Source organism: Marmota flaviventris, chromosome 10 (genome assembly GCF_047511675.1).
Source record: "Marmota flaviventris isolate mMarFla1 chromosome 10, mMarFla1.hap1, whole genome shotgun sequence".
Taxonomy (NCBI): Eukaryota; Metazoa; Chordata; class Mammalia; order Rodentia; family Sciuridae; genus Marmota; species Marmota flaviventris.
This window is the reverse complement of record NC_092507.1, coordinates 100,657,240-100,684,378: the sequence shown is the minus strand read 5'-3', so window position 1 is coordinate 100,684,378 and position 27,139 is coordinate 100,657,240. Positions and strand designations below refer to the sequence as shown.

The following is a 27,139-nucleotide window of genomic DNA, read 5'->3' as shown; positions in this document are numbered from 1 at the left end:
GTACAGACACTGTGGAAAACAGTTGAAGTGGATGTGGGAAGTAGCTCAGTGGTAGAGTTGCTTGCCTAGCAAGCATAAGGCCCTGGGTTTGGTCCCCAGTAATTCATAAATAAGTAAGTAAATAAATAGATATAAAGATACATACATACATATAGATTCCACTCCTAGGTGTATACTCTGAAAAATTGAGGGCAGAGACTGGAACAGTCTCTGTTTGTATGCCCATGCTCATTACAGCATTATTCATAGTAATCCAAGATGAGAATAATTCTTTTGTCCATCCACAGAGGAACAGATAAAATGTGGTATATATTAAGGTGGAATATCATTTATCCATAAAAAGGAAATTCTGATACATGCCACAACATGGCTGAACCTTGAAAACCTCATGCTTTGTGAAATAAGCAGATACAAATGAAAAATATTGTGTAAATCTATTTATATGAAATATGTCAAATAGAATAGAGGTTACCAGGGACTGAGGGGAGGGAAGAATGGGGAGTTATAGCTTAATAGTTACAGTTTCTGTTTGGCCTGATAAAAAAATATTAGACATATTGATAATGGTTGCATAACATTGTGAATGTAATTAATGCCATTGAATTATACACTTAAAATAACTAAGAAGACACATTTGTTATATTTTACTATACTAAGAATTTAAGACCATATGGGTAATTTTATCTCAGAGTTGCCGGAGTCCAGCTGCAGCAAAATAACGGGGGGGGGGGGGGGGGGGGGGTGACGAGCAACTTGTGTACATTGATACAGCAGGAGTGGGAGCCGTTTATTGTAGGACCGGAGGGGTATTTATACATCCACACAGCTTATCTTAATTAACATAAACTAGATACAGCAGTCAACCAATAAGGAATCTCCACACTTAATGGCTCGCTGGTGTTACTTCACAAACCACTCCCTCTGGCAAAATGCCAGGCACCATCCAGACTTGTTTACAGACTCTAACAAGAGTTATTGCTAAAGTTATTAAATAGGGAAGGGTTGTTTCTGTTTCTCCCAAAAGGGAGACAGTTTTGGCTTTAGATAACTCTTCATTAAGATTACTGTTAGTTGGCTGGGGATGTGGCTCAAGCGGTAGCACGCTCACCTGGCATGCGTGTGGCCCGGGTTCGATCCTCAGCACCACATACAAACAAAGATGTTGTGTCCGCCGATAACTAAAAAATAAATATTTAAAAATTCTCTCTCTCTCTCTTTAAAAAAAAAAAAGATTATTGTTAGTGATGGTCAATTTTGGAGATGATCGATTTATTCTAGGATAATCACAGTGCACATGATCCACACAATATGACCGATTTCAGCTTGGCAGGGCTGTATTTCTTTGCCAATATTTGAATTCATTAAATATCTCAGTCATATAAGTTTGAGTACTATATAAGTTTTTTAGAAGGATTAAGTAGGAATATTGAGACTGCTAAATTTAATGCCCACTATTCTTCCTTATGAGAGAACACTTGAAACCTACTTTTGGAGGAAATTTTGTTTCTCTCAGTAGAAACCCGTTAGACCATTTACATGCTTAAATTAAACATGTATAACAAGTTAAGATTGTATTTATTAAGTATTAATGAATTTCTTCAATATGTACTTTTATTTAAGTAATGCAAAAGTTTGTTTTATTCTTTATCTACATATTCTCTTACTCTATGTCCCTTATAACCTTAATTTGCATTTTTATTTTGGGTTAGTCAAGGAAGGACAACCATTTTGATTGTTGCTGTGGAATAAAACGAATTAATATCTTTGAGTATTAAGACTCGTGGATATTCTTTTTCAAAGAGCAATGATGTTAGGTGTTTTGTAATTGCTAAATTTAGTTGAATCTTTTATTCAGCAATTGTAGAGGATACTGCTGAGGGAAGACACATATTCATAGTATGTTCAAATCATTGTTTTTTCTAATATTTTTAAGCTTCGAGATTCCACTGAACAATTTCAAGAATATTACAGGCAAAGATTACGCTATCAACAGCATTTAGAACAGAAGGAACAGCAGCGACAGATATACCAACAAATGTTGCTTGAAGGAGGTGTGAATCAGGAGGATGGTCCTGATCAGCAGCAGAATCTTACTGAGCAATTCCTTAATAGGTTGGTCTTCTAGTTACTTTTGTTGTTGTTGTTGTTGTTGGACGTTTGTTTTCTTTATTTATATATGGTGCTGAGAATCGAACCCAGTGCCTCTCACATGCTAGGCAAGTGCTGTACCACTGAGCCACAACCCCAGCCCTAGTTACTTTTTTTTAAAATACCTTTATTTTATTTATTATTTTTATGTGATACTGAGGATCAAACCCAGTGCCTCACATGTGCTGGGCAAGTTCTCTACCACCAAGCTACAACTCCAGCCCTAATTACTTTTTTAAAATATAAGGAATTATTTCAAAGTTATTTAAAGCAAGCACTAACTGCTACTTTCCATTCACTTTGAACTTTTCAGGATTTTTAAGTGTTTCAAGTAATGAAGAGTTACATAATGTCTTCCAGTCACAGAGTTCTATGGGTTCATCTAGTTTTGTCCTTCTTCCCTAAGCAACTCGAGAAGAGTGTGGTAGTTCAGCCCATAGGTTAGAAGCAGATTGCCAAATGGATCCAGCTCTGACCTAGGGTAGCAGAGGACCAGAAAAAAATTACTTAGTTTCTTTTTGCCTATTCTCTCATCTAATTCTCAAGTTTACCATGAAGATTAAATGTAAAGTGCTTAGAACAGTACCTAGCACATTATAAGCACAATATTGGTAGCTATTATTTTTATACTTAAAATGAGTGCTTAAACCTACAGATTCAGCTGGTCACAGTAGTGGGCCAGCTACTTGAGAAACTGAGGCAAGAGGATGGCTTGAACCCTGGAGTTTGAGGCTGGCCTGGCAACATAGCAACACGCCATCTCAAACAAACAAATAGAAAACAAAAACAAAAAACCTATAGATTATTTTGGATTCAGCATATTTAAATGATTTTTTTCTTATAATTTTTGGCTAAACAGTATAAAATATATTGTTGCTAATCAGGAATATATTTATGTGGGTATATGTGCATATGTCTGTGTTTAAAAATCAATGATGAGGGCTGGGGTTGTGGCTCAGTGGTCATGCGAGACCCTGGGTTCAATCCTCCACACCACATAAAAATAAGTGAAATAAAGGTATTGTGTCCAACTGTAACTAAAAAATAAATATTAAAAAAATCAATGATGAATATATGTATTTAAGTGAACGAGGGTTGTTGGAGATTAAATGAATTACATATGTAAAAGTACTTAGAGCAATTTCTGACACACAGAAAGTGTCCTATTAATGTTGGCTTTCATGATTATGATTAGGCAACTTCAGTGGTGACCCTTAGATCCTCACTTGGTTCAGTCTGTTTGATACTCTGAGTGACTTGCATCTCTTGTGAACCTGAAATGGATCCTCACGCCAAAACTTCATGCAGGGAGTGTTTTATATTAATGACTTCAAGATTCTTTTTTTCCTGGGTGGGGGAGTAGTACCAGGGATTGAACTTAGGGGCACTCAACCACTGAGCCACATCCCCAGCCCTATTTTGTATTTTAGAGACAGGGTCTCACTGAGTTGCTTAGCACCTCACCCTTGTTGAGGCTGACTTTCAACTTGAGATCCTTCTGTCTTAGCCTCCCTGGGTGACTTTAAGATTCTTCTCTGAACATTCAATCTGGGGATCATTTTCTTACTACTTCTGATGAAGTCAGTACTTTGTCAGAAATATTCTTGTGTGGTGAATTGCCACTTCTGATTTTTAGAATTTTTCTTTATATTCATTAAAGTCGGGGGGTATAGCTCAGTGGTAAAGTACTTGCCTATCATTTATAGGACCTGGGTTCCATCCCTAGCACTGAAAATAAAAAGAGCGTGGTTGCAGTTTGGCTTTCTAATTTATTTTTCTGTGAAAAAAAGATGTTTAGCAGGGAATTAATTACAAGTTGAAGTGTCAAGATTCTGTGACCCTAATAGTGGTAGGGTTGTGCTTCCTCAGAATTAAGTTAAGCTATCTTTTTTTTTTTTTTTTTCCAAGGACAATCATAAATAGAATTTAAACAATTTAAGTTCAGTTTTCTGCATATTTATTATTAAACAGTTGTTTACAATTTCTTTTTTAAAATTTAGCACATTTGAAATTGCTTAAATCAAAGTCTAGACCTCCTATAATAAATTTAAAACAAATTTTTAAAATGATATTATCATGTGTTGGAGAATCACATCATGCCCCCATCAATCTTTCTCCGTTGCCCCTTTAATTTGACTGAACTGTTCTACTATTTTGCCAGTAGAAAAGGAATTCACTGGTACCTCACTCTGTCCAAAAGTAAAATTTAATTAAAAACAATCAACAGAGGAGAAGCAAAGTTCCTGGGATGCAGACAGGATGCAGATTAACAAAGTACCTAGACAAGGAACCAGCTTAAGACATTCAAGTTGAACTCGGGGACACTCAGCCACTGACCTGCATCCCTAGCCCTATTTTGTATTTTATTTAGAGATAGGGTCTCACTGAATTTGCTTAGTGCCTCACTTTTTTTGCTGAATATGGCTTTGAACTCTCAATCCCTTCTGCCTTAGCCTCCTGAGCCACTGGGATTACAGGTGTGCGCCACCATGCCCAGTAAAAGGTGCTTTTAAGGACTCAATTATACCCGTTATGCCTATCTCCTTTACAGTGTGGCACTGGGAAAATTTGGATCTTCTTTTAGTACCTTAGTTATGTCTTAAATTGATAGTAATTTTTAACACTAAATTTGCCATCAATTACATGTGCATATATTTACTTTCCTCTAATCTTTGATACATTATGAATGTAATTAAAAACTACTCGCATTTTTTGATTTCACAGGTCTATTCAAAAACTTGGTGAATTAAATATTGGAATGGATAGCCTTGGTAATGAGGTATCAGTGCTAAACCAGCAATGTAACGGGAGCAAAGCTAATGGATCTAATAATTCTTCTGTGACTAGTTTTGCTACACCACCTCAAGACTCTAGCCAGAGATTAACACATGATACTTCAAATATTCACACAAGCACTCCTCGTAATCCTGGATCAACAAATCACATCCCTTTTCTCGAGGAATCACCTTCTTGTGGAAGCCAAATGTAAGTGCTTCTCTTTATAAAACTGGGAAATACTAAGTTCATACTAATGAATAGAAACATAGAAAGTTGAATTCTTTTTGGAGACTTACAAGAGAAAGTTTTAGAGCTCACTGCTTCACCAGTTTTTTCTAGTCTGCCTTCATTTTTCTGTCTCCTTTTCTACCAACTTTTGAATAAGACTCTTTGTCATCTTTATTTTCCTTCAGGTGTTCTTTTTGCTTCCTCTCCACCACCAGTGCAGTTCTGTTTAAGTCATCTTTACTCAGAGATCCTATAGTTTTAGGTTTTATCTTCTTTATTTTCATTTTTCTTGCCTGTGTCATCTTTCTACAAATAATCTTAAAATTCTCAGTCTTTGAGGGTACAGGAAAATGCTTTATAAGATGGTAGAATGATTGCAGGAAGACAGTGTTGGCAGTTCTGATAATTGTAGCAATTGATGACTTTGCATATTATCTCACTACTCAGAAAATTTTTTGCTATCATTAGTAAACTAGTGTTAATTTATGCAATGGGAATAGTTATGGAACATTTTATTTTACTAATGTAAACACTTTTAGAATGGTTCATTTAAAAATGTACAACTTACTTTGGGCACATGGATGCTTATACAAATTGGCCTTCTAATTAGTATCAAGCTCTTCTTTTATTTCAGAACATGTATCTGTCTAATATTTGCTTCTTTGTTATTATTCTCCAATGCTTGTTTTGATTACTCCACATATTTTAAATTTTAATTTAATTTTTAAATCATTTTTTCTTTCCATATTTTTTATTGGTGTATTATAGTTGTACATGACATCGGTATTTGTTGTTACATATTTGTACATGTGCACAATATAATTTGGCCAATATCATTCTCCAGTATCAAATTTTCATTTTTTTGATCAATGTAATATGTGTGTGTGATTTGAAAAGACAAATAATAACTTCAAGGCTTAAAATAAAACAGAGCTGGGCTTGGTGACACATGACTGCCATCCCAGCGATTTGGAGGCAGGAGGATTGCAAGGTCAAAGCCAGCCTCACCAACTTAATGAAGTCCTAAGCAACTTAGTGAGACCTTGTCTCAAAATTTAAAAAGAAGGATTGGGGACATGGTTCAGTGATTAAGCATCCTTGGGTTCAATCCCTGATACCAAAAATAAATAAATAAAAATAAAACAGAATGCCCTATCTTAGCATCTTTGTCCATGATTTCTATTTCCTGTAGGCTGTCATTTTCCAACTTATTTGTATGTTTAATTTGCTATAGATTTTCACATTTATGAATAGCATGCTTTTATTATCCATTGATTCCCTATCATTTTTCCCACCCACAACACACTCACTTTGTTTACCTCTTCTTTTTATGTATATATACACACACCTATACATACTTTTGTTTAAATGAGTATTCAGTGTTAACATTACATAACCCTGTGAATGTTACAACTGGATCATATAGTGTAAGATGATTACATATCTTTTTTATACAACTTTTTATTTTCCTACGGCATAGGAAAATGTAATTACCCCAATTTGTTGTACAAATATGCATGCACACATGCTTAGTTGTCTTAGTATTTATCACTAAACTCGGCAAATGTTTTTGACAGAAATATAAAACCATAAAACTTCTTTTATGATAGCAAAAAATATCAGATAAATTCTTTATTCCATTTTTCCCCCTGGGAGATATTCCTCAAGGATCATTTGTTCCTCACTTTATATTCATTTTTTCTTGGCCACTTTATATAGGCTTAGTGAATTCTGGAACTTTCTTCACCATTTTTCTGGGGATTCCTTTGTCTCTTTCCTGTATTGGACCCCCTGTTTTCAAGATCTCATGTAGTTTCCTAGAAATGGATATATTAGAGGTGAAGTTTCTGAGACTTTGCATGTATAAATATTTTTATTGTATTTCACACTTGATTTGTTAGTATCAGATTCTAGAGTAGAAACATTCCTCAGTGAGACCCTGTATTTCAAAAGGCATTGTCTTAGGATCTTCTAATTTTAGCGTTCTTATTAAAAAATCTGGTGCCATTTTGATTCTTGATCCTTTCTCAGAGGCCTATTGCTTTTTCAGTTCTGGAATTTTTCAGGTTCTTCTCTGATATTCTGAAACTTCATGCTGATATACTTCAGAGTGAGTCTATTTTCCTTCATTTTGTTGCTTTCTTAAGCTGGAAACCAAAATTTAGAGAAATTTAAAAAGTATAAATTAGTGATTTTTTTTCACCTCTGTTTTCTGTTGTTTTTTTTTCCTACTATCATACTGTAATTTTCAAAGAGCTCTTATTCTCTAAAATTTCCCTTTTAAAAAAATATCTCTTGCTCTTTTCCCAAGATTCATTATTTCCTCTTACCTTTTTAAGGATTATAATTATAGGTTTTAACTTGTTCTCTGAATTGCCTCTCTTCTTGACTTCCCTTTCTGTTTGTTTTAGTGTCTTTTATGTGGGAGGCTTCCTTCAATTTTCAGGAAGTCTTTGGCTGTCTTAATGAGTGAAGCATTGAAAGGATAAGCATGTTTTGCTTATTGAAAGGAAAGGCTACAAAATGGATTTGTTTATCTTTGGCCTTAAAAAAGTGACTAACAGAAGTATTGTTTCATTAAGGGACTCTCAACTGTCAGTTTTGGCTAGTTTTTTCTTTTGGGCCAGGTAATTTTCCTGAAGAGCAATCTCCAGGTTTCTGCTTAGGGTAGTATTTAAACATTATAGACGGGATTTTGAAACTAAACAGAATAAAGGTACTTGACATCTTACTATAAAATGTATGAACTTGACTTAATCTTTCCAGATGGCATTTCATACCATACAACTATTCTTGGTATTACTGAACCCACAGCTTCTTAATAAATGTCTTCACAGAGTAACTTTGAATAGGTCAGTGAGGTCATTTGCTAAAAAGAAAAATCAAAGATTGAAAAGATAGGTAATTTAGTTTCTGTTTTGATATTCTGAGTAAAATATATTTGAATTTCTACTCCTACAGCTCATCAGAACATTCGGTCATTAAGCCATCTCTTGGAGATTCTTCAGGGAATATATCAAGGTCAAGAGGGGAAGAGGTAATACTTTTGGGAAGGTGGTTTGTTTTTTCATATGCACTTACAAATATTGCTAAAGAATTCTCTATTCACAGAAACCCATTTTTAGAAATGTTCATTATTGTTAATGTTGGTATTCATCTCAACATAGTTGAGCTGTTAGTGGACTAAGTGGAGAGGTTGTCTTAGCACATTTTGGAGTATTCATATTAATGCCAGTAGTGACCTTAAATTGGCACATGAATTGGGACTCTGTACTATTTGTTTATTTGTTGAGATATTATTGGCATCTTCATTGGCTTCTCATTCATATTTCTGTTTTTAGATTTGGATCAGACATTCTTTCCTAACTAGTATATATTTTCTCTCTATTTTCCTTAGTTCAAATTTTAATTCCATAGATTTTCATGAAAATGGAAGGGAGACCAGCAGAATAGAGGGAAGGGGATTAGAGGGAGGGAGGAAGTGGGAGAAGAGATACTAGGGAGTTAACTGGGGAATGATGTTGACCAAATTATTTTATGCAAATGTATGGATATGTCACAATGAATATGCTTATAAGGGTATAACAGGTAACAAATTAATAAACTCAGCCATTTTCATGATAAATACATTGGTATATTTGTTCCTTGCACAAACAAATATATAATCCTAGTGTTTCTGGTTCTTTTGATTTTCAAGAAAAGCTTGAAATTAGATTTTTATGTGAAACCTCCTATTTTATAAATGGTCACAAATTTTTAAAAATTCAAACACCTTGAAAGAAAGAAAATAAAATCTGTGTGTAGCTACTGCTATAAAACAACTCATAGTAATTAAGGTTTTACGTGCTATAGGCCATTTAATAAATTAGTCATTTTTTTTTCCTTATCTTCCATATACTATTCGCTTAGCAAATGTTACATCTTCCATATGCTATTCGCTTAGCAAATGTTACATTCCTTGCACATGGATTAATGGAAAACATAACATTTTTAATGAAATTCATATGTATAACAGAATTCAGTTATATAAGAGAAGCATAGTGTGATATCCGTTTTGTCCCCACTTCCCCCGTTGAGAATGTGTTTCATGGATGCATAAACTCTTAAGTAGTTATTATGGTCCTAGTACTTTGAGAATACAACCAGAGTTGAGTGATTGACTTTATGTGTGCACTTGATGTTCATATTTCCCAAAGACAGGATTTGGTTGAGTCTGTTGACCTCACCCTCTCTAGAGGTCCCCAGGTCCAATCAGTCTTAATCAGGGTAATAGTGTGATTTCAAATGATAACAGTAACAAGAGCTGCCAAAGCTTTTATTCAGAATGTCTCTAACTTGCCTCTTTATAAGAGAGCTGTGGAGAGAGATTATCAGTTTAAAGTTAAAAAGGAAACTTAAACATTCCAATTAAAATCATTTTTATAATTTAAAAGGACATTTTGCAATTTCACTTTGAATTAGTGAAATACTCATTGTTGGAAATAATAGTAATAATAGTCACAATGTTGCCCACTCTGGTCTTGAACTTCAGGACTCAGGTGATCCTCCTGCCTCAGCTTACTAAGTAGCTGGGCTTGCAGGCATGTGCCATAACACTTTATTCCTTCCTACTTTCAGAAACACAACTGATGCTCTCTGATTTCTGTTAGATTTCTATATGTGTGAACTATTTTTTTCCTTGACAATAAAGAAAACTTAATATGGAAATACATTTTTTTCTGGAGGTGGGTAACTGGGATTGAACTCAGGGGCACTCAACCCCTGAGCCACATTCCCAGCCCTATTTTGTATTTTATTTAGAGACAGGGTCTCACTGAATTGCTTAGTGCCTCACTTTTGCTGAGGCTGGCTTTGAACTTGCAATCCTCTTGCCTCAGCCACCAGAGCTTCTGGGATTATAGGCATGCACCATTGCACCTGGCTAGGAATACATTTTTAATCTTACCTTTTGTCTTGACCACCAAGAAAAACTTGAATGTTTATGAACTGACTTTGATTTAGTAATGATTAGCAAAAACTAGAAAAATTAGGACTAATTTGAAATTTTCACTTAAAAAATTATAGGTATTAAACACAAAGTGAACAAACAGGAATAATATAGTTCAAATGAATTTAAAATTTGATAAAGGTGAATTCTTTCAAATTCATATTTTCCACAGGATGACTTTTATATTCATTCTTTCTGTAGGATGACAAATCAAAAAAGCAGTTTGTTTGTATTAATACTCTAGAAGATACACAAGCTGTTAGAGCAGTGGCTTTTCATCCAGGTGGTAGTTTATATGCTGTTGGTTCAAATTCAAAAACTCTGAGAGTATGTGCCTATCCAGAAGTAATTGATCCAAGGTAAGAATAGATGGTTTGTATTGTCATTCTTGCCTTAGGTTTTCATTTTGTTTTGTTTTTTGGTTTCTTTGGTGGTGCTGGTGATTAAACCCAGGGCTTCATGCATGTTAGGCAAGTGTTCTACGTCTGAGCTACATCTCCACCCCTTGCATTAGTTTTTAACTTAGCTATATTGGTCCTTTTTTCAGAATTGCCGTTTAGTAGTGTTTCAATCCTTTCTTCCTTTCCTTGTATTTAAGCTTTATTTTAGATTTTCAGTGTTTAGGAAATATACTTAAATCATTATTATTTTCTTTTCCATAAAATGCTTTTGATTAGACCATTATTCATTTACTACTCCAGTTTTCTTTATTTCCATGATTTTTATATTTTGCTTTTTATCTGAAAAGTTCTTACATTCTAGTCAAATTGCCAAAGATAAAGTAAGACTGGCTACACACTGGGAAAATACACATTTCTTATAATAGCTTATAAGGGGCTTAGGTTAACCTATATGAAATTGCTCATATTTGACTGTTTTAAACCTACAACAATTCAAATTTCATTTTATCAATCTAACAATAGTTTTACCCTATTGTTTTAACAGATTATGGGACTTGAAAATAAGACATACGTCTTTAAAGACACGTCATTTAAAAAGGATACATTACCTTATCTATTAGGTGTAAAATGAATTCTTTAATGTTACTAAGAAAACGAACAGCTTAGATGTTACCTTATAGAAATCTGAATTTAAACTATTTACTATTCAATTAACTGCTCTTTTTGTCCATTTATTTGATAAAATGCTATCAAAACAAACTAGCATTATAAAGATCATGAGCTATTTGATGGATTTTCTGGTTAGGGAAATGAATGGCACAAAAGGAGTAGTTTTCATACCAAACAAAACAAAAGCACCCAAACAAAACAAACTATAAACCTTTTTAATTGTAAAAACAATACATATTATAGCATGTTTTAGATATTTTTTAGACAAGAAAACCAGTGGGTTTTTTTCCCTACTTGCTGTGCTGGGGAATCTAACCCAGAGCCTTGCACATGCTATGCAAGCACGCTACCACTGAACTAAAATACCCTTTATCTCAGGTTTTTATTTATTTGAGTAGTTTGGCTATCTCTGTGTCTGAAACCCTTTTTTTTTTTTGGTGGTACTGAGGATTGAACCTAGTGGTACTCTACCTCTACACTTCATCCCCAGCTCTTTTTTAAAAAATTTGAGACAGGGTCTCACTGAGTTGCCCAGGCTGACCTAGAATTTGGTATCTTCCTGCCTGAATCTCCTTAGTTGCTAGCTTACAGGCATGTATCACTATACCCTCTGGTTTTGATGATTTTGACTTGGACTTTGATGGAATTTAAAGAAAAGAAGTAATAGGGCCCATGTTAAGACAGAATAGTAAAATTTATTTGTGCTCACTGTATCATTAAGTAGAAATATGAGAGAGAGAAAAAAAAGAGAGAGAAGGCAGAATTGTAGATCAGGGAGTAGAAAATGGCAATAATTATGGAGGCAGAGCCAAAGACTTATTTGTGTAGAGTTAATCTGATCTTAAGTTAACTGTTTCCCATTGTTGTTTTTTCATGCCAGCACAGATGTTTCATAGATTGTAAAAGAACTGACTTTTATGAAAATAAATTAATATATCTGGTAAATATGTTTTGAGCTCCAATGTGCTTGGTACTATGCTAGGTAGGCTTCAGAACTAGTTGTTCATAAAACAAACATGTTTATTGAATTCATGGAACTTGTGGTTTATTGGGAAGAGGGTCATTATGCAGATAAATACTCTTATGAATACATGTTGATAGTATTATAAAGAAAAATTGCAGGGTTCTATAAGAAAGTTAAATGGGGATGGAGTGAGGGACAGACTGGCAAGTCAGAGAAAGGACTCTTTAAGGAAAGGCATTAAAGCTGAAATCTGAGGATGAGTAGACCTAGCCATAAAAAGAGAAGGGAAAAGAGAGCAGTACAGAAAGAACAAGATGAGAAAGAACTTGAGTTTTTGAGGAACTGAAACAAATTCAGTTGGAGTTTGGTGAGCCTAGAGTGTGATATGGCTACAGAAATAGACATAAACTAAATTTTACAGAGCTTTCTAGCCATTTGAGATTTTGTGTTGAATGTAGTGGGAAGCTGCCTAGCAGAACAAGTGTTATGATCTAAGTATATTTTGAGATGATTACTCTAACTGTGGATTGGATGACAGAAAGAGTAGGCCCTAGGAGAAAAGGAGGTGTTGTAGTTGACAGCTGGTGTGACAGTACTGGAGATGTAGCAAAATGGGTGGATTTGAAGTTTAATCCATTTAAGGAAAGAATCAGTAGGACTTGGTAATAAATTGTGCAGCTGAAAGAGAATCTTCTGACCTGCTCTTTTTCCTCTAGATCAATATTAAACACCTTATAGATATTGAAGATATATCAATATTCTTTCATGTTTTTTTTAAAGAGAGAGAGAATTTTTTTAATATTTATTTTTTAGTTTTCGGCGGACACAACATCTTTGTATGTGGTGCTGAGGATCGAACCCGGGCCGCACACATGCCAGGCGAGCGCGCTACCACTTGAGCCACGTCCCCAGCCCCCTTCTTTCTTGTTTTTTGAAAAATTTTATTAGTTATGAGAATTCCCATATACCCCAAAATGGAGAAATTAGTACACTAAAACGTAATAGTTAAGATTTTTGTCATATTGTGTCATTCATCCTTTTTATTTGTTTGCCTTTTTAAAGCAAATCCTAGACATAATGTGTTTTTACCCTTTCATTCTTCAGGACAAATCTCCAGAAACATAAAATTTTGTGTGTGTGTATGTGTGTGTGTGTGTTTTAGTAGGGATTAAAGCCAGGGGTGCTGTATCACTAAACAACATCTTATTTTCATTTTTTATTTTGAGATGGTCTTGCTAAATTGACCAGTCTGGCCTCAAATTTGTGATCCTCCTGTGTTAGCATCCGGAGTAGCTGAAATTATAGGTGAATGCCACCAGGCTTGCCTATTTTTTTTATCATTATACTTAATTAAAGAATCTTTAGTACATAATATTAGTCTGCATTTTGGAGTACAGAAGTTATTCCTTTACTAAACCAATGTTTGACTACAATTAAAGGCTAACTTCTTGTGGAGTGCGGCGTTTAGTACCCTCCATGGCTGAACCTGTGGCACCTCATCCACTATATCTGTCCATCTCCATCTCCTGAATTTGAATACCTCATTTTTATTACTTTTAGCCCTACCGACTCTGTCCCATGCAGCATACTTATCCAGTACTTTCCCCGCTTTATCTTATTTTCACTGAAGCTGTTCTGCCTTCATCTTTTTCTATAAAAATTCTCCCAGTCCTTTTAGTCCCAAACTTTATTTTTATCTTATTTTTAAAAATATTTTTTAGTTGTCAATGGATCTTTATTTTATTTACTTATTTTTATGTGGTGCCAAGGATTGAACCCAGTGTATCCTCATACGTTAGGCAAACATTCTACTGCTGAGCTACATCCCCAACCTAGGCCCAAACTTTATACTGGATTGTAACAACTTATACTTGCCTAGATATTTATGGGTAGTTATGAAAACATCAGCCCCTACTAATTTTAAACTCTGAAAGAGATCTTGCCTCCTTTATTTTTAATCCATTCTGCATCTTCCCTTTACCCAGCACATTGCTCATGTTACTTAAGAAATGTTTATTGAATTTTTCTAATTTGAAAACATTATTTGCTTTCTTGTATCCTTTTTTGTTTCAAATTAAAAATTCTTGAAAAATATGAAAAATGCAGTTTTAGGTGGTTGTTTTTTTTTTTTTGTACCAGGGTTTGAACCCAAGGGTGTTTGCTTAACCACTGAGCTGCAATTGCCTAGCCCTCTATATATTTTTTTAAATTTTGAGACAGGCTCTGGCTGAGTTGCTTAGGGCCTTGCTAAGTTGCTGAGGCCTAAACTTGCAAACTTGTAATCCTCCTGCTTCATTCTTCCAAGTTGCTGGGATTATGGGTGTGTGCCACCACTCCTAGAAAAAAGTGAAGATTAAGAGTCTTATATCCTATTCCCTCTGTGATCTGAAATGATATATTAGTATGATAATGGCTTGTAATTTTACCTTTTAGATTTTCAATACTCTTTATTTTTTATGGTTTTTAAAATTGTTAATAACATATTAGCTGATACTCTTGGCTCCCTCCCTCAAGAATAACCATAATTAACTAATTTATTACATATTAACTAATTTTAGCAGGCAAGAAACTGAAATATCTTAATGTAATTTTTTCTTTTCAGTGCACATGACACTCCTAAGCAGCCAGTGGTGCGTTTTAAAAGGAATAAACATCATAAAGGATCCATTTACTGCGTGGCCTGGAGTCCTTGTGGACAGTTATTAGCAACAGGATCAAATGACAAATATGTCAAAGTGTTGCCCTTCAATGCAGAGACTTGTAATGCAACAGGTAGGGCTCAAGTATATAAGCAGTAGCTAGCTTACCAGTATTCTTTATATTTTCCCTATGTTGTATATCTACTGTCTCAAATGAAATCTAAGAATATAATGTTAATATATATAAGTGTTTAATTAATGAGGTTTTTTTTTTTTTTTTTAGCAAATTCTTACAGGTAGCCAGGTGATATCGGAACTTCGGATCTTATTTTATTATCAGAAACATAATTTATAAGTAACTGCAAGAATTGTGTAAATGGATATTTTCTAGAAATTTTGTTTTCTCTTTTTCTTTGGAATAAAAGACAAAAAAGTATCTATTATAGCTCTGTTTTAGGCATGATAATAACTAAATCAGTATTTTGATTTCTTGGTTCTTTGCTTAGTAAAGTGAAATTTATTGTAATGTCAGTTCCTATATTAAAATGTAAACCATACTAGTACCCCATTGTTCTTAGCCAGTTTTTAGGCATTAGCAATCTCAAGTTTTCAAAGTAAGTTGAGCAGCATCTTTTTTTTTAAATTCTTATTGCTGTTTCAGGACCAGATCTGGAATTTAGTATGCATGATGGGACAATTAGAGACTTGGCATTCATGGAAGGCCCAGAAAGTGGTGGAGCTATTTTAATAAGTGCTGGAGCAGGGGATTGTAACATTTATACAACAGATTGTCAAAGAGGACAAGGCCTCCATGCTTTAAGTGGACATACTGGTATGTACTGTCAGTCTCAAGAGCTGCTTTTCCTTTTGTTCAACATGTGCAATTTTTCCTCTCTGCATTTTCGTAATAGGGTATATTTCATCAAAATGGATTTTTAAAAAATATTTATTTAAAAAAAATTTATTGTTGTAGTTGGACACATACCTTTATTTTATTTATTTATTTTTATGTGGTGCTAAGGATCGAACCCAGGGCCTTGCATGTACTAGGTGAGTGCTCTACCACTGAGCCACAACCCCAGCCCCAAAATGGATCTTTTTAAGACAGGAAATTTTTATTTCAAATTTTAAATTGCGGGTTGGAGTTGTGGCTTGGGTACAGCACTAGCCTAGCACGCATGAGGCACTGGGTTCAATCCTCTGCACCACAAAAATAAATAAATTAATTAAATAAAGGTATTGTGTCCCTTTATAACTAAATATATAATATATATATATTTTTTTAAATTTTAAATTGTGAACTTTGGATAACAACACAGTAATGATAACTAACATTGCTATTTCCCTGTGTACTAAGTAATTTTCTTATGATTCCTTAACTTAATCCTTATAACAACCTTAGGATTTAGGAAGTTTTATCCCTATTTTATACCTGAAGAAAGTGAGGCTGAAAGGGTAAGACGCCTTGCCCCATATCACAGGATAGTAAGTGGCAGAACTAATATGACCCCAGCTCTGTCTCTTCCAAAGCTGAGTAACTCTTTAAAACATTTTTCATTTGCTTTTTTGGGGGCGGGTACTGGAGCACTTGACCACTGAGCAACATTGTCAGCCCTATTTTGTATTTTATTTAGAGACAGGGTCTCACTGAATTGCTTAGTACCTCGCTTTTGCTGAGGCTGGCTTTAAACTTGTGATTCTTCTGTCTCAGCCCCCTGAGCCAATGGGATTGCGGATGTGCGCCACCACGCCTGGTTCCTTTGCTTTTTTTTGGTGGCAGGAATGAAGTGGGACCAGGGGTTGAACTCAGGGCCTTGCACATTCTAGGCAAGTGCTCTCTGAGTTATATCCATAGCTCCATTTAAATTTAATTTGAGGCAGGGTTTCACTAAGTTGCCCAGGCTAGCCTTGGACTTATGAACTTCTTGAGTTGTTGGGTGTTTAAGTGTGTGCCATCATGCCTGACATCCTATGCTTCCTCCATGGAAAGATTGCCATGGTTTCAAATAATAATTGTTGTCAGTACTAATTATGACGTCCTAAAATATAGAAAGAGCCTACTCTACTAATAGAGTCACTAAAGAAAGACTTTTTCCGTATGGTTTTGATATTCAGTGTTGATGTTCATTTTACATCTATAGTGAGTTTTAATTAACCAGATAATAACTTGTGCAATGATGAGGAGTACTTAACTTTGCACATGTTATGGAAAGATAATCTCCTACAGTAATAACTAAGTACATGGTCTTTTATAGGGCATATCTTAGCACTTTATACCTGGAGTGGCTGGATGATTGCATCGGGTTCCCAAGATAAGACTGTGAGATTCTGGGATCTTCGAGTACCAAGCTGTGTTCGTGTTGTTGGCACAACATTCCATGGAACTGGTGGGTTTTCCATTAATTTAAATGAACTTACATGAGAAAGAAACTGTAAATCATACTAGCCTACTTCTTCCCCCTTGCAATAGAAAAGATCATGAAGTAAATACTTCGTATTTTATTGGTTATTTTCAATTGTTTCAAAATGCTTACCTTATTTGTAGAAATAATATTTAGTTCAGGAAACCAAAGCCTAGGGATACTAAATATCATGTCTCAAATTATTCTGTTATCAGGGAACTTTTAGGATTCAGACCTTTAGAAAGATTTATAAGATGGCATACACATGGCAGAAATTAAATTAAAAAGTGTACTGTTTTCTCTCCATACCAATTCCTCCTTCTCTTTCTCTAACAAATCAGTGTTTTACTTATTCTTCTAGAAATATTCTGTAGATATATATCCAGAAAGTTTTTTAGTGTCATAACTTTCTTCTCCTGTAAACATGCACATGTGTGCACACATACACAGATGGTAGCGTATAATGCAATCTTGCTTTTTTAAAAAAATTTTCAATCACCTTTATTTCTCAACTTCAGATTTCGTTCCTTGTCCATATTATTACTAAAAATTATTAAAGTCATGATAGATTTTAAAATCATAATGTAGACTGTTTTCTAAAGTTCCCCTTAATGTTAATAAAAGAAATTAAAGCCATTAAGAGATTAAAATCTTATCAGCTACATGTTTTCTTTTTTTATTATGTAAATTTTTTTATTTATATATGATAGCAGAATGCATTACAATTCTTATTACACCTATAGAGCACAATTTTTTATATCTCTGGTTGTATACATAGTAGTTTCAGGAACCAAACAATTCAATAAGGCTTATTTTTTTTTTAAATGTCATTGCTCTGGGAATTGGCTTCTACCATTCAGTCTACCTCATTTCCCATTTATTAGAGACAACTATTTTAAATTTTCTTTTTGAGTCAAGGTCTTGTTATGTCACTCAGACTGGTCTCAGACCCCTGGACTCAAGTGATCCTCCCACTTCAGCCTCCTGAGTAGCTGGGACTATAGACACGCACCACAGTGCTGGGTTCATTTTTAACTTTTTTAGCAGTTTTTGTTATTAACTTCTATATTTATATTAATAGATTTAAGGTATTTATCGACTTCCTTTAATGATGAATCCTATAATGAGGATTTCTCTTTTTAATTTGCTCTTTTTAGATATACATGACAATAGAGTGTATTTTGATGTATTATACATACATGAAGTATAATTTATTCTAATTAGGATCTCATTCTTGCTGATGTACATGATGAGGATTTTCACTGGTCGTGTATTCATGTATGCACATAGGCAAGTTCTGTCTGATTCTTTTTTATTCCCATCCCACCTTCCCTTCCTTCCCTTTTGTCTACTCCAATGAACTTTTGTCCCTACCCCCCTTATTTTGTGTCAGCATTCACATATTAGAACATTCCATCTTTGGTTTGGGAGATGGACTTATTTCACTTAGCATGATAATGTCCAGTTCCATCCATTTACCAGCAAATGCCATAATTTCATTCTTCTTTATGATTGAGTAATATTCCATTGTGTGTGTGTGTGTGTGTGTGTGTGTGTGTGTGTATCACATTTTCTTAATCTATTCATCTGTTGAAGGGAAGGGCCTTTAGTTGGTTCCATAGCTTAGCTATTGTGAATTGAGCTGCTATAAACTTGAGGTGGCTGTGTCACTGTAGTATGCTGATTTTAAGTCCTTTGGGTATATACCAAGGAGTGGGATAGCTGGGTCAAATGGTGGTTCCATTCCAAGTTTTCTGAGGAATTTCCATACTGCTTTCCAGAGTGGTTGCACCAATTTGTATAATGAGGATTTTATGTCCGTTTCCAATTCTTATGATCTCTCTTTCACATAGATTCTATCTCTACATCTTTTCATTTGTAGTGATATCACATTTGATTAAATCAATTTGTATTGTTTATGTGTAGGTTTTCCTTTTTTGGTGCTGAAGATTGTCAAGTCTGGCCTCCTCTGCCTCAGTCTTCCAAGTTGCTAGGTTACAGGTGTGCAAACCCTGTACCTGGCTTCTAACCTACCTTTTATATCTCAGCTTTTATGTTAACTTTTTTTAAACCAAGGAACTTGAGCCAGACCACCTAAGCTACCTGCCTTTTTTATACTTTTCTTCTGAACATTTTCTCATGTAATTCTTGCTCACCATAATCACCTTTCTTCTGTCAAAATTTCAAGAGAAGATTATTTTAAATTATGTGTGTTTATATGTGTATATACACATATACTGTTATTTATATGGTTTATATGATTTAACTTATGTCCCAGACCACATTAGTCTGCTCTAGAGCAGTGTTCTTTAGCCTTATTTTTATAATTGACTTCCTTTTCCTAACAAGAAAAATAAATACTAAGGAGTAATATTTTTTTACAAGTTAAGCTTTGGAGGGCTCACAAATCATTGCTAATGTTTATAATTTTTTCACCCCTGAGAACCATTATGTATCCCATCGGAGGTGTTACAGCCACCATTGAGAATACATGGTACAGTTAGGTCTCAAGCCTGTAGACTCTGAACTTACTTTCTGTTGGTAGTAAATTATGGGTTGCTTTAGGACATTTCTTACATTAATGTCCTGAAATATATTTTGTTATCAAATTTCTTGTTACCACAACTAGACTCCAAACTGAGTATAAGAGTATTTACAGACACTTACCCAGCAGTGAAAACACTGGATAGAAAAAGTGTTTTCTTTAGCCTTGTTCATCAAGGCTATTAATAACACTGTTCTGGAAGTTCTTTCAAATGACAAAAATGGTTTTTCTCATTCCTTACAGAATCTTGCTTTATCCCTTGCCCTAATAAAGAATACAAGTGTTTATTGGTTGAGTGTTTACTTGGATTTTTCCACAAGGATTGAACAGGATTGATAAACTATATTAAGTCACTAATATATGGTTAAGTGAACATTGCAATTTAGGTATATTGATTTTCTATATTGAAACTTTTTTTAAAGATGTCACTAGTATTTATTAACCCTAAGAATTGGGATTACAGAGTATTTTTACTTTCTTATTCAGATTTTTAAAAAAATTTTAAATTTTTTATTCTAATTTGTTATATGTGACAGCGGAATGCATTACAATTCATTTTACACATATAGAGCACAATTTTTCATATCTCTTGTTATACAAAGTATATTCACACATTCATGTTTTCATACATGTACTTAAGGTAATGATGTCCATCTCATTTCACCGTCTTTTCTACCCCCATGTCCCCTCCCTTCCCCTCCCACCCCTCTGCTCTAGAGTTCATCTATTCCTTCTATGCTCCCCCTCCCAACCCACTATGAATCAGCCTCCTTATATCAGAGAAAACATTTGGCATTTGGTTTTTTGGAGATTGGCTAACTTCACTGAACAATATCTTCTCCAACTCCATCCATTTACCTGCAAATACCATGATTTTATTCTCTTTTATTCTCCCCTCTACAGGCAGTGCTGTGGCATCTGTAGCTGTAGATCCCAGTGGTCGTCTCTTAGCTACTGGTCAAGAAGATTCTAGCTGCATGTTGTATGACATAAGAGGAGGAAGAATGGTACAAAGTTATCATCCTCATTCCAGTGACGTTCGTTCTGTTCGATTCTCCCCTGGAGCTCACTACTTGCTAACAGGCTCTTATGACATGAAAATAAAGGTGACAGACCTACAAGGTGATTCAAATTAACCTTTCTCTTTTCTTTAGTCTCTCCTATTATGTTTGAGGTCTTTCTTTTGTAGTCTGGACTGATTGACTATAAAACATTTTAAATTTTAATTTTATGGTATTTACTGAGTAAATTACTGAGACTGCATTAAGATGTTACCGCAAATTAACAGTGAATAATCTTATTTTTGTTAAATGGTTTTAATTATTACAGTGAATCTGAGATAAATGACAGACTTATATATTTTTATTAGATTCTTTAAAAAAATATTTTATCTGGGCATGGTGGTATACACCCCTTCTCCCAGCGACAGGGGCTGAGGCAGGAGGATTTAATTTCAAAGCCAGCCCCAGCAGTTTAGCAAGACCCTGTCTCAAAAAATTGAAAGGACTGGGGATGTAGCTCAATGGTTAAGCACCCCTGGATTCAATCCCCACTGCCTCCTGTCAAAATTATTGTATAATCTGTAATTATATATATTTTTTTTAAGAGAGAGAGAGAGAGAAAGTAATTATATTTTCATACCTATTTTTTTTTTAAATCTTAAGCAAATATTTATTGTGAACCAACTAGAGATAGAGAGATGAAGAAGGCAGATGGCTCTCACCTTGATGGATCTTATACTTAAAGGTCAATAAAAAGTAAACCAATAGACAATGTAATTTTAAATATTGTTCAGTGCTATTAAAAGCTATAGCATGATAGGAGACAGTGACTGTGGGGTGTGAAAGGGAAGGCTGTTTTAGATAGGATAATTAGAGTAGGTCTCTCCAGAGAAATGCCATTTGTACAAAAGACCTGAATGATGAGAAGGAACAAGTCATGCCAGGACCCTAGGAGAAGAGCATAATGAGTATAAGGATGTTAAGGTAGGAATAAACCTGGCACAGTTGTGACACTGCTAGAATCCAAGGTGGCTAGAAACTAGTCAGCTAAGGGAGAAAGAGACAAAAGACTAAGTCAGAGGCAGGAATTTACAGGCTTTAAAAAGAATCAGGCTTTAGCTAGGTGTGGTAGCTCTGGAGGCTGAGACAGGAGGATCTTGAGTTCAAAGCCAGCTTCAGCAACAGTGAGGTGCTTAGCAGATTCTGTCTGCCTAAGAGACTCTGTCTCTAAATAAAATACAAAATAGGACGGGGATGGGGCTCAGTGGCCAAGTGCCCCTGAGTTCAATTCCTGGTACCTCCCCCCAACCAAAAAATATCAGGCTTTATTTTTAAGGGTACTTCTAAGTTAATAGCAAAATTAAGAGGAAGATAAAGAGATTTCCCATCTAATCACATATGCATGGGCTCCCCAATTAGTAGCATCCCCCATCAGAATGATACACTTGTTACAGTTGATGAGCCAGAGGCAGTTGAAAAAGTATGACATGAAGCCTTGGAAGATTTTAAATAGAAGAATAATATGATCTGAATTACATTTTCAGATAATTTTGAATGTATCATAAGTGAACCATAAGTAGGGCAAGAGTAGAAGTGTCAGTGAGGAGGCTATTGGAATAGTTCAGGTGAGAGATGATGATGGCTTGACTAGGATAGGAGAGGTGGAGGTGGTAAGAATTGACAGAATTTGGGGTATATTTTTAATTTGTTTGGTTAGATTTAAGGAGTGAGGGAATAAGAAATTAATGATTCATAGGTTTCTGGCACAAGCAACCAGATGGTGCCATTAGTTGAGATGAGGAAAATGGGTGGGGAAGGAACAGTTTGGGAAGAAAAGCAAGAGTTTGATTTTAGATGAGTTGAATTTAAGATGACTAGAGGAATCAAGTGAGGCATTGGATAAACCACTATTTGGATATGAGTCTGGAGCTTAGGTCAGTGAGAAGTCAAGGTTGGAGATAAAATGGGTGTGAATCGTAAGTATATAAATAGCCAAGGTACAATATGAAATTTCAGAGGAAATGAGGTACAGAGGGAACAAAAGAAATCTACGGGGTTGATTCCTTGAGATTCAGCAAACTTCAGGATGAGAAGAGAAACCAGCAAAGTAAACCAAGGTGGAGTGGCACCGAAGTCAGGTAGAAGTCAAGTGGGTTGAATATCCTGGAGAATGGCATCTATGTCAATTGTTACCAAAGGTTTTCTGTATGTATGTTGCAAAATTCTGCTAATGTGATTTATCCCTGTGTATACCTTTCATACTATAATATTATAAAGTAACAGGAACCTAGAATTATGTATATATTTATTTTGCATTATAAATCAGTATCTTTTTTTCTTTTTTAATTTAGGGGACCTCACTAAGCAGCTTCCTATTATGGTGGTAGGGGAGCACAAGGACAAAGTGATTCAGTGTCGATGGCACACCCAAGATCTTTCCTTCCTGTCATCCTCTGCAGACAGAACTGTAACCCTCTGGACTTACAATGGCTAGAGTTCACCCTGTATCAGTCTATGCAGTGAAAGCACAGAGACTAAGACTACTGAATTACGAAAACTACAAATCTGAAGAATATAGACTGTCTAAGAAAGTGGTTTGGCACGAAGAGACCCCTTATTACCATGTATCCCATTGATAGGAGATGTTGGGTAGTGTTATTCTGCAGTGCTTTCAGTCTTCCATGTGGGCTCATGCTGCTGTGACCTGCTATGTGTAGTCTCTTTGCCAAAGTCTGTGGAAGAGCTCTTATGTTGTTGGTGTGCACTCCAAGTCATGGTGGATGATGTGTTTACAGTTTAGTATTAAATGCATTCCTTGGTCTTTGCCTAAATAACAGTTTTATATACACATTGAAATTAAAGTATACTTTAAATATATTATTACATACAAATGCAGCTGAGTTCTACCCAGTTTAAACATAGGTGTTCAGAAATTACTTTGCTCTTCTCACAGCCCCATTTATCACTTGTCTTCTAGAGACCAGAATTTTATGTCTCTCAAAACTTACACAGTTGTGTTCACATAAGGATCACTACAGAGTTTAAAGATGATTGGAAAGCTGCTTCTTAGTTCATTATGTGGTGTAGTTTTTTCCTTTTTCTTAAACCCAGGAATATGGTTATTATTTTGTCACATAATTTTGATCCAGGCTAAAAAGGTAAATGTGTTTGCTTCAGAAACTTGTTAATCTCAACTTTTTGAATGCAACAAGATACCTCCCTTCTAAACTGTACTGCAGAAGCAGAGCAGCAGCAGTTATGTGATGCAGCACTTGATGGTACAGTGAGTGTGCTGGCTAGCATTTTTCCTCTTAAAAATTAAAAACTTTGCCATAGACCATAGCATGGCTTGAAATGCTATGTCTGCATGATAATTTAAAATGGGAATTTAAACTTTGCACTCCAAAAGCTTATTTGAATTTTTTTATTGCACTGTTTTGAGTAATGCAGAATAATGATTTTATTTCTACAGCATCGTAGATCCTAACATTTATGTATCTTTATTTTCATACTGTACAGTAATTTTACTTTAAATTATTAAATAGGCTATTTTATTTATTTTAAATGCAGTTGTATTGGTTCTAATTATTGAACTGTCTGTGTACTGTATGTAGCAAGCAATTTTAATCTATTGTTCACAAGTGGAAAAGGTATTAGAAGTGTAACTGTGCTATTATTTCAATAAAGACATCTTGACACCTAAAACTTTCTCTGTTCCTCAGAGTCTTTTTTTTTCAATTCAGAATGTTATTTTTCCAGTTTACTTGGAAGGAAGTGGGTCCATTGGATGAACAGATAAACCCCATAATCAATTTCTTATATTTATTTCTGAAGTTCTACTAATTAGAACTTTTTAACCCTTGGAAAGAGCATAACTTTTGTGTGTCTCTTCTGTGTTATACAAGATTTAGAGAACTTTCTACTCTGAGTATATTGTGAATTTTAACTGATAAAAGTTTAGTAAAATGTATAAATTCTAATTGTGACTCTGAATATGTTGAATTTGTACTTCAACATAGAAAGAAATGAAATCTAATTAGCTTTTGGGTATTCAATAGGTAGAGTTTTTCTTAATTTTAAGCAAACATAAGGGGGAATTCTGATGAAAATAGGTCAGTCTCATTTCCTTTTTATGCTTAATTTTACACATGTTAGGTACTAGTCATTTGTGTTGTTTAAAACTAGGATAAAGGATAATTTTTTAAAAATTTGAATTCGTTTTATTTTTGACAAAAGCCAAGGAAGTATAATACCGCTTTTTTTTTTTCCAAGTCAAACTTAGTTTTGTTGTTCTTTATGAAAATCAAATGATTTTGTCCAAAGCCAAGTGAAAATGCATCTCAGGAAATCAAAATAATTACATTCAAGGAATACAGAATTTTCTCACATGATATATAAAAGTTGATACATAATGTAGATGAATTAGACCCATTATCAATTGACTTTGAGATACCTAGGGTTTGTTGTTTCCATTTTTCTTTGTACCAAGCCAAGAGGAAATTCCTAAAAGAAAAATTGACATTTAAAGGAATCTTCTTTTGTTCATAAATAGGCTAGTTCTTAACAGTCATTGTGTGGGAGCATCCCAAGGCAAGTATTGCCTAGCATGAACACATTACAGTCCAAAGTATGTCAACTGTCAGTCAGCTGTGCTCCCTGCTGCTGGTTCTCCATGGATTGATCCTCCTGTTTTGCATTGATCCATTTTTCCACACACTCCAAAAGATTTTTTTTAATATTTATTTTTTAGGTGTAGATGGACACAACACAATGCCTTTATTTTTATGTGGTGCTGAGAATCCAACCCGGGTGTCGCCCCCGCAAGTGCTAGGCGAGTGCTCTACCGCTGAGCCACAATCCCAGCCCTCCAAAAGATTTTTAATGATTAAAAATGAGCAAAGCGGGCTGGGGCTGTAGCTTAATGGCAGAGCGCTTGCCTAGCATGCGTGAGGCACTGTTGGATCCTCCATCCATGTTCACATAAAAATAAAAGCATTCTGTCCATTTACAAGTATAATTTTTTTTTTTTTTAATGAGCAAAGGGGCCAGGCGCAGTGGCATGTGCCTAAAATCCCAGCGACTTTGGAGGGGGAGGCAGGAGGGTCACGAGTTCAAAGCCAGCCTCAGCAATTTAGCGAGGCACTAAGCAACTCAGTGAGACCCTGTCTCTAAATAAAATACAAAAATTGGGCTGGGGATGTGGCTCAGTGGTTGAGTGCCCCTGAGTTCAATCGCCAGTACCAATAATAATAATAAAATTTTAAAAAATGAGTAAAAGACTTTAATATTTCTCCAAAGAAGATCTATCTATCTATAAACTGGCCAATAAACATATGAAAAGATCCTGTTGGACATGGGTGCACACCGTATTCTCAGAAGACAGCCCCAAGAATTCAATGCCAATCTAGACAACATAGCAAGACCCCCATATGAAAAAAAAAAAAAGTTCAACATCACTAGTCATAAGATGCAAATCAAAACCCCTGCTATCAAGAAAAAGTGTCGGGCTGGGGTTGTGGCTTAGGATAGAACACTCGCCTAGCATGTGCGAGGCACTGGGTTAGATCCTCAGCACCACATAAAAATAAAAAAATAAAGTTGTTGTGTCCAACTACAAGAACAACAAAAATTAAGAAAAAGTGTCAATGACGATGTGGAGAAATTGAAACCCTTACAGCTGGGAATGTAAAATGGTGCAATCTCTCAGGAAAACCATGCGGTAGGTTCCTCAAAAAACTAAAAAATAGAATTACCATATGATCCAGCAATTCCACTTCTTAGTATATACTCCAAAAGAATTGAAAGCAGGGAAATGAAGGGATACTTGTGTGTACACCCTTGTTCACAGCAGCATAATTCCACAATTGCCAGAAGGTGAAAGAAACTCAAGTGTTCATCAGCAGATGAATTGATGAACTGAGTGATTATTAATCTTGGTTGTGAACTTGACTGAAAGGCTTTTGGAAAATTGGTAAAGTAAACGTCTGGGTTTGTTTGTGAAGGTATTTCCAGAGAGGATTAACATATGGGTCATCCAATAGGAAAATCTGCCCTGAATGTGGGTGGTACCATCAGTAGGCTGGGATCCCTGAGGGCAGGAAAAAAAGGTGGGTGGAAGATGTTGGGGCTGGGGGTGGAGCTCACATTTGTATGCACATTTAACACTTCTTGCATATGTGTTTTTTATTACTGCCATCACAGACATCAGTTTCCAGGATCTTCAGCCTTTGAGTGTGGATTTGCACTGGGAACTCTAGGGAGCTTCCAGGCAGCCTTAGACAGAGTCTGAATCTTTGGTCCCTTTTGTTCTGAAGCTTCTGAGCTTTTTGGACTGAACAGCAACTACTGATTTACTTGACTATCCAGACTGCAAATAG

The 27,139-nt window shown here is 35.1% G+C and overlaps 1 protein-coding gene across 4 annotated transcripts in view; it reads left to right on the top strand.

The window, feature by feature from the left end:
* Wdr47 (WD repeat domain 47) overlaps positions 1 to 24,454 on the top strand; it is a 55,943-nt gene extending 31,489 nt beyond the window's left edge. For all 4 annotated transcript variants that reach the window (XM_071618143.1, XM_071618144.1, XM_027922070.2 and 1 more), the window contains 9 exons: positions 1,934 to 2,112; positions 4,873 to 5,133; positions 8,116 to 8,191; positions 10,343 to 10,500; positions 14,778 to 14,947; positions 15,476 to 15,646; positions 17,070 to 17,201; positions 20,665 to 20,883; positions 23,114 to 24,454. In XM_071618143.1, coding sequence (XP_071474244.1) covers positions 1,934 to 2,112; positions 4,873 to 5,133; positions 8,116 to 8,191; positions 10,343 to 10,500; positions 14,778 to 14,947; positions 15,476 to 15,646; positions 17,070 to 17,201; positions 20,665 to 20,883; positions 23,114 to 23,256 — 1,509 coding nt within the window. In that variant the 3' untranslated portion in view covers positions 23,257 to 24,454. The remainder of the gene's footprint in view (positions 1 to 1,933; positions 2,113 to 4,872; positions 5,134 to 8,115; positions 8,192 to 10,342; positions 10,501 to 14,777; positions 14,948 to 15,475; positions 15,647 to 17,069; positions 17,202 to 20,664; positions 20,884 to 23,113) is intronic.
* Positions 24,455 to 27,139: the final 2,685 nt, after the last annotated feature.